The 9004-nt window shown below is 48.4% G+C and overlaps 2 protein-coding genes across 3 annotated transcripts in view; one reads left to right on the top strand and one right to left on the bottom strand.

The window, feature by feature from the left end:
* Positions 1-1465: 1465 nt before the first annotated feature.
* LOC128273179 (ubiquitin-fold modifier-conjugating enzyme 1) lies at positions 1466-2642 on the top strand. Of its 2 annotated transcripts, XM_053011104.1 has the most exons (5): positions 1466-1550; positions 1778-1907; positions 1985-2116; positions 2184-2351; positions 2417-2642. In XM_053011104.1, exons 2-5 carry the CDS (start codon positions 1785-1787, stop codon positions 2501-2503), a joined length of 510 nt encoding a protein of 169 aa, XP_052867064.1. In that variant the 5' UTR covers positions 1466-1550; positions 1778-1784; the 3' UTR covers positions 2504-2642. The 2 variants fall into 2 exon arrangements, with proteins under 2 accessions (XP_052867064.1, XP_052867063.1); XM_053011103.1 differs by lacking the exon at positions 1466-1550 and having other exon boundaries at positions 1592-1907.
* A 1910-nt stretch (positions 2643-4552) lies between these two features.
* LOC128271138 (protein spire) overlaps positions 4553-9004 on the bottom strand; it is a 99632-nt gene continuing 95180 nt past the window's right edge. The window contains exons 12-17 of the mRNA XM_053008577.1: positions 7491-7704; positions 7192-7245; positions 5914-6539; positions 5629-5835; positions 5274-5566; positions 4553-5204 (exon numbers count right to left, since the gene is read on the bottom strand). Coding sequence (XP_052864537.1) covers positions 4985-5204; positions 5274-5566; positions 5629-5835; positions 5914-6539; positions 7192-7245; positions 7491-7704 — 1614 coding nt within the window. The 3' untranslated portion in view covers positions 4553-4984. The remainder of the gene's footprint in view (positions 5205-5273; positions 5567-5628; positions 5836-5913; positions 6540-7191; positions 7246-7490; positions 7705-9004) is intronic.

Here is a 9004-nt window from a genome sequence, read left to right as displayed (position 1 = left end):
CGCACAGGATCCCAAACCCCCGAAAAATGAACACTCCGATGCCCTGTAACGCCCTTCGCGAGGCGGGTATGTCCTTCCGTAGCGCCGACGAGCGATTATGTTGCTCGCTGTGGCCGTCGCCGCCGACTTCAGGGATGCACTTTTGCCGAGAGGAAAACCCCAACACGAACACGGGGCACCCACCACTGACACCGTGCGCCAATCGAACCCGCAGCAGCAGTCGGTAGTTCCGTAAATAATTTCGCGGCAACCGAAAAATCTCAAGCACACGGCACGGCACGGCCTGGGGCGCCCTTCGGATTGCAACACACACCCGTACCGCAAGAACGAAACAATATCAGCGTTGTTGCACCGTGCACACACAGCCTCCTGGGGAGAAATTGCTGACTGCGGCTTTCGGAGAACTCTTTCTTTCACGCCCGATCCCGATCCGCCCGTCTGATATCGGATAACAAACTTCTCGAGAACGGCCACAAAAGTACAACTAAACGATACCTGCTTTTCCGCTGCGAAGTTTTGCTAGGTTAGCGTTTTCTTTGCTCTTCTTCAGCCTCTATCGTTTTGCGTCCGTCTTCTCGGTTGTTTCACTGTTTTGTGAATCTCGGATCGGGTTTTTATTTGACGTTCCGCGATTACGACATTCACCACTGAGACGTGGTGAGTAAATCGAGTAAAAATCAAGCAATTTCATCCCAGCTTGTAAGAACCTTGGGATCTGTCAAACGGAGTGATATGAATAAAGACACACTAGTTTGAATAGTTTGAATCACTCGTTCAACGATCCTGTGAAGCTCAAGGCAATGCTGAAAAGAGATCATTTTATTCGATTGAAAGATCCTGCACATTAATCCATTCACTTACTTGTACTGGAAGTAGATGGTATAGTATGGCATCTGGAGAGAAACGAGAGAAATCCTCTTCGGTAGACGATTGCTTAAGAAAAGTTCTTCCCTGTTGCCATCCTTTGCGCGAAGAACACCGACCGGTCGGAAAACATACGGCACGAGAGCGAAGGCAATCGGAGGACCGCGCGCGACGAACTCGCGATTCCGAGTTGTTACTTTCGTTGCTGCAGCGAACTACTTTGTGTAAGATGATGTTTCTGTCAGCCAGGAAATGTCCTTTAGGAATCAGGTTTTAAAAAGTTGCATGTTGGAAGTTGGTTGTCGCTGGCGAGTGATGATTAGTTGATTCCCAGAGAGAGTCCTTCATCCAAGCGATCAGGGTAGGCAATCAAATACCGAGCTTCGAATCGCCCCAGGATCGTTAAATGTGTTAAATGTTATAACCGACGAGAGGTATTGATTCAAACTATCACTCGGTTTGACAGAAGCCAAGATTGTTACAAGCTGGGGTGAAATTGCTCGATTTGTACTCGAATTACTCACCACGTCTCAGTGGTGAATGCCGTAATCGCGGAACGTCAAATAAAAACCCGATCCGAGATTCACAAAACAGTGAAACAACCGAGAAGACGGACGCAAAACGATAGAGACTGAAGAAGAGCAAAGAAAACGCTAACCTAGCAAAACGTCGCAGCGGAAAAGCAGGTATCATTTAGTTGTACTTTAGTGGCCGTTCCCGTCGAGAAGTTTGTTATTCGATATCAGACGGGCGGATCGGGACGGGCGTTAAAGAAAGAGTTCTCCGAAAGCCGATGTCAGCAATTTCTCACCAGTGCACGGTGGGGACGACACGCCACGAAACAGATTGTGATTTACTTTCTAAACCATTCCGGGTTTATTGGTAATTTCTTGCGGCAATTGTGCTACACAAGATCCACGATGGTAGACGACGGAACACGCCGAACGCTCAGCAGCATTCCATTGCTCAAAACCAAAGCGGGGCCAAGGGAGAAGGAGCTTTGGGTGGAACGCCTCAAGGAAGAATATCAGAGTTTAATTAAGGTATAATGGCCCAATGACTCATTTTATACTTCCTCGATAACCACCGTATACCTATCACCACCGTGTTTTAATTACAGTACGTGCAAAACAATAAGTCCTCCGATATGGACTGGTTTCGACTTGAATCGAACAAGGAGGGCACCAAATGGTTCGGCAAATGTTGGTACGTGCACAATCTGCACAAGTACGAGTTTGATGTAGAGTTCGACGTGAGTAGATCCACTATCCTGTCTTTGGTTTGAACGCCGTTCTCATGTTCCGAATTTGATCGAACAGATTCCGATAACTTATCCGACTACGGCACCGGAAATAGCGCTACCCGAACTGGATGGAAAGACAGCGAAGATGTACCGCGGGGGAAAGATTTGTCTCACTGACCACTTTAAGCCACTTTGGGCGAGAAATGTTCCGAAATTTGGAATCGCACACGCCATGGCGCTGGGGGTAACTTAAAGACTTCACTCGGCAAGAAACTAGTAACTCAACTACGAATTCGCGCTTCGTTGCAGCTTTCCCCATGGTTGGCAGTGGAAATTCCGGATCTAATAGAAAAAGGCGTCATCTCGTATAAGGAAAAGGGCGAGACGTCAGGATAAAAGTTGTACGCTTGAAAGAGTTCCGTCCTGTTGTTTCTCGTAATGGCTGCTCCTGGTATTGACGGCTGACATGTTATGGAATATTTTTGTGTTATTTTTTACTCAGTTATCAATAAGCATTTTTGAAATACACATAACGAGGGTATCTTTTACGCACTTCGCACTGTGTATTAGTTTATTGGAAACGCTTCTGGTTCGCTTGTATTCTACGGTAACTGGTTCGTTCCCGGAGGTTTCACCTCTAATCGGTCGAATCTGCTACCTTCGATCCGACAAGGACTCCTGTTCTAATCAGCGTTGTCGCAGAATCTCCCGGCTCGTGTCGAACGATCGAACCGATCGAATTAAAACGCCGAACGAGAAAGTTGAGCTAAACTTACACGATAAAGAAGGTTCGGATAGCAGATAAAAATGGAAAACGGTCAGTTTATCTGGTGCGCATTAAGTGTTTTTTAGTTTTACTTTTCTGTTTTTATTATGATTACTTTCATATAATTAATAGCTTTCTTTAATAGGAGCAAACCTTCCTTTAATGCACTGATACTTTTTACATGTACTTCTCGTTTTTACAAACCCTCGATGCGTCCGTCATGGTTCTTGAGCATCGTGGTTGTCCTTTCCGGTCGTCGTCCGAATATGGACACTTATTTTTCACAATGTGCCTGCTTCCTTCGCATTCGTACTTTCATCAACAGTCTCCATCATTAATTAGTCGCATAAATGTGATAATACTTTCATGGAACACTGTTTACTTTTGTCCCGTAGACGGGCTCCGTTTTCTTCGTCCTTGCATTCGGAAGTAGTGTTAAAATGTTCATCTACGATTCGTATGAGTATTGCAGGTCAAGGACTCGTTTGCCTTCTCGCTACTGAACGCATTTAAAAGTCGGTTGTAGTTCGCAAAGATGGAAGATTTGTGTATAAATATACTAGTGACAGCCTTTCTATGATGTTGGTTGATATACTCGACTCTATATGCTAATTTTAAAGGTATCCGGTGATCGCAATCAGCAAACAGACGATCATCCTCTTCCGTGTGTTCCCTCCTCTCGCCCCATACCAACGCCCCTTGAAGCTATCCTTCCTTTCGAACAAACAACGGCTAACAACATTAACGGTCATTTTTCTATTGTTTTCGAATTTTCCATTTACTGATGGCAAGAGTGCGAAAGCACCGTTGCATTTGTCTATCATGTGGCTTTGTTATATATTTCTTCCGCAAGTTGAATAATTTATTTGCAATACTTTCTCGTCGGGAACGAAGAATAAATTCACAAAACACTACAATCTTTCGAACAGTATTATGCTATCAATTTTGGCTGTTTGCGTTGCGTTTGCTCGCATCGCTAAGCTTTTGCGAGAGATAGATTAGTTAATTTAATCCTGTTGGTTAATTTCTGTAATGATTGTTATCAGTAGCTGCGTAAACATCAATGCAAACAATGTGATTACGTGCGGGGGTTCTTCCCACAGAGCGCAGTCTGTAGTTACGGTTGGTGCGACAGTACAGTTTTCTACTATTGATTATTCACGAAACACATCAAACTACGGCGATAGTGAATAGGTTCGATTGCTAATGGCCTCGCTCAGAAAACAACCCGAACTTCCATGTCCTGATGCTTATGAATGCTAGCGTTTCGCAAGGAAAACAAATGAACGGTTTCCAAAAACTGAAGATGATATGATTTATTTTAGATTTCGATCATGAAGCGCCTCATTATTCAAAATTTCTTCCTCTTCTTGCTACGGAGAAACTAAAAGAGAAAATTTAAAACCTAAACTTCGCCCTGCTCATTCTGACCAGGTCAAATTTTAGGAAGAAAGTAATAAGTGACAACGAAAAGAAGAAAATACTTAGATGTGGGACACACACGCTCTATGGCTCTATGGATGACAATTTATTTGTGTCCTGAATTTACTCTAACGCCCTCGCGCCAACTGCTTCCGGGTGTGTGTGTAAAACTTCTTTTCTCGAAATAAAAAGCAACAAAACAAAAACCATGGCTGAAACCCGGAGAAAAAACCTAATTACAATGCCATAGAGGGTCTATCAGCCTGTCCGGGCGGTGCTGGGGGGGGGCGGTTGTTCAGTTTAATATGAGGGGCCAAGTGTGCCTTCCGCTCGCCAACGACGACCGAACGTGATCCTTTCCGTGATGGTCCGTGCCGCGCGCGTCCACCCTGCTCTGCTGCCCCATTGTTTGACTCATTCGAAGGGAAGTACCGTTTGTTTTAAATAAATAATTATAATAAATACAAAATTCGCAAACAAACCTGGGCGCAAATCGTAGTGTTCCGGATGATCTCTTCCTCACTCAGCCTGTCCCTAAATCTTCTTCCTATACTCTCTCGCCCTCGCTAATCCTTTCATAATCAGATGCCAGGAAGATGTTAAAAAAATCAAATCCAACAATCGGCGCTTTCCTTTCTCGATGGATCCCGCGATCGCCGTGCCTCCCAGTTGCCGCCGCCGCCGGTCGCTTACTTGTACACCGGCGAGATGTCGAGCGTCAGATGGCGCAACACCTGATTGCGGGCCGTTGTTCGGGTTTGTCGCGATGATCGTATGATTTCCAGCACCAGGCTGCGACAATCGTTGCAGACGGCCATCAGCTCACCGGTGAGCCGTTCCTTTTGCGGGTCCAACACCCCGCTCTGGCCGCCCGCCGCCGTTAGGGTGAATGCTTTGGTGAAGCGGTTCCTGCGAAAACGAACAATCGGAAAATGACAGGCGGTTCGTACGGAAACCGAAGAATTCGTCGGCCATTACTTTCTGTCCAGCGTGCTGCAGTTGGAGTGCGGTCGGGCGGGGCTTTGCGGCGGAAGACTGTTCGGTCCTTCCATGCTGCGCGACATGAGCGAGCATTTCTGCGCACTGACGATGGCAGCCGCGGACGCTACGGCATGTTCTTTGGCGGCGTGATGATGATGCTGGACACCGGAGGAGTGGTGCGAAAGCGACAGCGAAAGCGTCTCGCCACCGTGCAGACTGGTGCCCGGTGTGCTGGACGCTGACCGTTGGTTCTTTGGTGAGGATGGAGCACTGCCGACCGTATTTCGAGTCTGCCGGGAAGTGAAATGTTGCACGTTACTGGTATTCGCGAGTTAAACCGAAGGCACCTTACCTTCCGATCTAACTCAGGCCGCAAGAGTCGCTCCATCAGGGATCGGGGGAAGGATTCGTCTACCATGCTGGTCGGCCCGGACCCGGTGCCGCCACCGTGCGCATGGTGACTGGGCGACGGTGTGTTCGAGGTGCAGGGGCTGCTCATAAGCGAAGGTGACAGGAGCACCACGGGAACATTGCGAAAATGTTCGGTAGGTATTCGCATCTATCCGGGCGGGGTGAGAGGAACAAACGGCCAGTTAGTGCGGGTGTTCGAACGAAGGATTCCCAGTAAAGGACCAACCTTCGTATTGCATTTGTTGCAAACCGTCCGTTGGCAGAGCTTGCACAGGATGCCCCGGGCGAACAGGGTGAAGCGGGTGCGGAGACACAGGAAGCACACCTTCCGCTTCTCGACGTCCTCCTTGATGTGCACGTCCACCGGCAGACCCTCGAGCTCGGCCTTCGTCATCACCGAGCGGATATGTACGATTTCTTCCAGCGTCAGCGACAGCCGATCGTTCAGATTGAACGTATCCTTCCACTGGCTTTCGTCGAGCGAGTTTTTGGTCCAAGTGTCGAGCGAAGACAGATTGCTGCCGGTTCCGGCAGCACCACACTCACTTACCGCTCCATTACCACCGATCGGTGCCGGCCGCGCAGCACCATTCACCACGTGCGGTGTTACCATCGCCGAAGGTTTCTCCTTGACCACCAGGCTAGATCCTGCCAGCACCGCGGGGACCGTGGCCGCGTTTTCGAGCTTCCCGTTCGTCGCATGATCCCGATCCGATTGGCGGGAAACGGGCCTCGACGGAGGCATCGAATGGCTGGCCATTGGGTCGAGCTTGTAGTTTTGGTTGCACCCGATGATGGTGTGTCGGCGCATCGATGCCCTCCGTGACTCGCACTGCGTAGCGAGATCGTAGGCTGGTGGAAGGATTGACGGTGTGAATTAGTGTATGAAAAAAGGAATCCGAAATCCACGCGGTGCACCAATCAGCCAAGCGGCAGTGCAAGTGCATAACGAAAGAAGCAGCATAAACAAATTAAGTGGTTGAAAGGCTTGAAAACGATCAATCAAACGATCGTCAACAAAATCATCATAACAACGTGAAGAAAACGTGATCAAATGTTACGCGAACCGCATACGTGTTAAACTGGTTGGGTAAGGTTCCACCAAAAAAAAAAAGAGGATCACATTAGAAACCGTTTCGTTATGCAATCGTTCGGATGATTGGATAAGGAAAATGGAATCAAACCAGTTCCACTGAGGGCATATCGCATTCGAAAACGTGACATTTTCGTGCGGAGATTAAAACAACATAATGGTTAAACATTTTCGAAGAATCTCGGGTGAACTGAAATGCTTAAACACACAAATGAAGAGAAAGCTTTCCATAAGATAAACAAAACAGTGTTAAACGAACACAAAATGTACAAGGTTAGCATACGTAGAAATGGAAAAATACATGCAAAATTAGAAGCATAACACCGTGATAAGCACAAAAACACACACAAAAAAGGCAAATGAACCACAAACCACAAACACACTACACTCGAATGGTTCGTATATATTTACTTTCGAGAGCCTTATCACAGAACCGATGATATTCGTCGTGGGTGATGAGGTTTTCTGTGATCGTACGTCCAAGGGTACGTCGCCGATCAGCAGGACCCACGTAGCCGTCGAGCAAATGATGTTTAGTATTATGGCGTTAGAGGTTAGCGCAGGAGGAATGGAAAGTTTACAGAAACAATGTTGTTAGTGGCGATCATATCGGGGCGAGGACACGAAGGACAAACGGTTGTCCGGTTCGGGGAAGAACATCGAACGGAGGGCTAATCGGGGGTTTTGGTCAGATTAGGAAGCCCACTTACTTGTCCGTCGCAGCACGGTGTTGATGTTGTTCTGGTTGTTCTCGTTGTTGACGATCATCGAGCGGTTTGTACTGTCGGTGTTGCGATCGTCGGTGCTGCTGCGTTTGGCGCCGACCCCGGACGATATCCGGTGGCCACCGTTTTGCTGTTGCCTCTGTCCGCCGCTGCTGGAGTCTGCGCTTTCGTTCGCTGCTTCGTCGATGAAGTCATCATCCTGCGGGTAAGATGTGAAAGAAATGCCAAGACAGGCTCATCACGAATGGGTCGAAGAACATTGGCCCCATTTGGCCAATACTGTGATGAAGTAGTCGCACGTATGCCGCATGCGAGGTGGGCGCCAATGCGAATCACGAAATCCTGAGTTCGTGCCCAAGTACTGGAAGTGAACCGCCTTTCGCGAGGCACTCTGTGGGAAAATGCTGTGTCCGATTCGGTCACGCATTCTGTAAGTTTCACCGGTCGGTGTTCCGGGAGGTCAGCACCGAAAAAAAGCGAACACGTTCACGAGAACTTATGTGCTACGTACGGGGTGGTGCTGGAGTTTTTCAGAACATAACTCTAGCACTCCCGCGGCAACGCAACAAACCATTACGTTTCAGCGAAAAGGTTAAAGTGCGGCCGTTTTTTACCCTTCGCTTTACGTTCTGAAATGGTTGCATAAAAAGTAGTGCAACTTGCTCTCGTTACGGCTATGTAACGAGCGCGCCCAACCGCGCCCAACGGAAACCACGCTTCCGTAGCGTCAAAAGTGCAGCGGGGCACAATGCAGCGACAGTGCAGAATGTGACCGGGGACGTGAGAAATATTGCTCGCTTGCGCAGCTCGACCCGGGACCCGCAACATGGGAAAGGTGTTAATGGATTAGTGCTGAGCGCTGAGCTACTTAAAGGAACTGCTACACCTTTTCGCAACGAAACGCATGTTGCAATAATGAAAAGACGTTAAAAATCATACCATTCGCCATCAATGCCAATGTCGGAATGACGTTCACGGAACTTTTGTTTCCCAAATTTGATCGCCAGTCATTCTTGAAGATACTACGGTTTCAAAAGCTGTTTATGGTAAACAGTTCTACGAAACGGTAGCTCCCCTTTCACTCGATCTGTGTCAACTTTTCAGCGAGGAACTCGTGCTGCGGCAACCTTGGCTTCGTAATCCAGTTTCAGCGCCCGGAGAGCTTCAGTTGGCAGCACAATCGACACGAGAGACCAACCGCCGCCGCCATTATGCAAACCGCCGCGCCGCTTGCCGCAGATTTTTGTAACATAAGATGAATGCTGAGAATCCGGGCTGCGTCGGTGGGCGGAATGCTTTTTCCTCCCCTCTTCGCACCCTCCAGACTCGGTGGCCTCCGGTGAAATCGAGAGGCACGACCCTCATAATTGCTCCACAATTTGTACCACTTGCGCTCGGCGCGTTATGCTGCCTGCCGGGCTGGCCGCGAACTGCCGAAACGCTTCCTACAATGGCCACACTTATTAGCATCTGGACCGAGCGCGCACCAGAGGAACGGT

This window comes from Anopheles cruzii, chromosome 3, assembly GCF_943734635.1.
Source record: "Anopheles cruzii chromosome 3, idAnoCruzAS_RS32_06, whole genome shotgun sequence".
NCBI classification, from domain to species: Eukaryota; Metazoa; Arthropoda; class Insecta; order Diptera; family Culicidae; genus Anopheles; species Anopheles cruzii.
Note: the sequence above shows the minus strand (reverse complement) of the source record. Positions and strands in the feature narration are given on the sequence as shown.

Bases quoted from the DNA above. Each gene is read 5' to 3' on its own strand.
- LOC128273179 (XM_053011104.1), top strand. From the start codon at position 1,785: ATGGTAGACGACGGAACACGCCGAACGCTCAGCAGCATTCCATTGCTC. The intron at 1,908-1,984 runs GTATAATGGCCC...TTTTAATTACAG, and splicing joins AATATCAGAGTTTAATTAAG to TACGTGCAAAACAATAAGTC. The intron at 2,117-2,183 runs GTGAGTAGATCC...TTGATCGAACAG, and splicing joins AGTTTGATGTAGAGTTCGAC to ATTCCGATAACTTATCCGAC.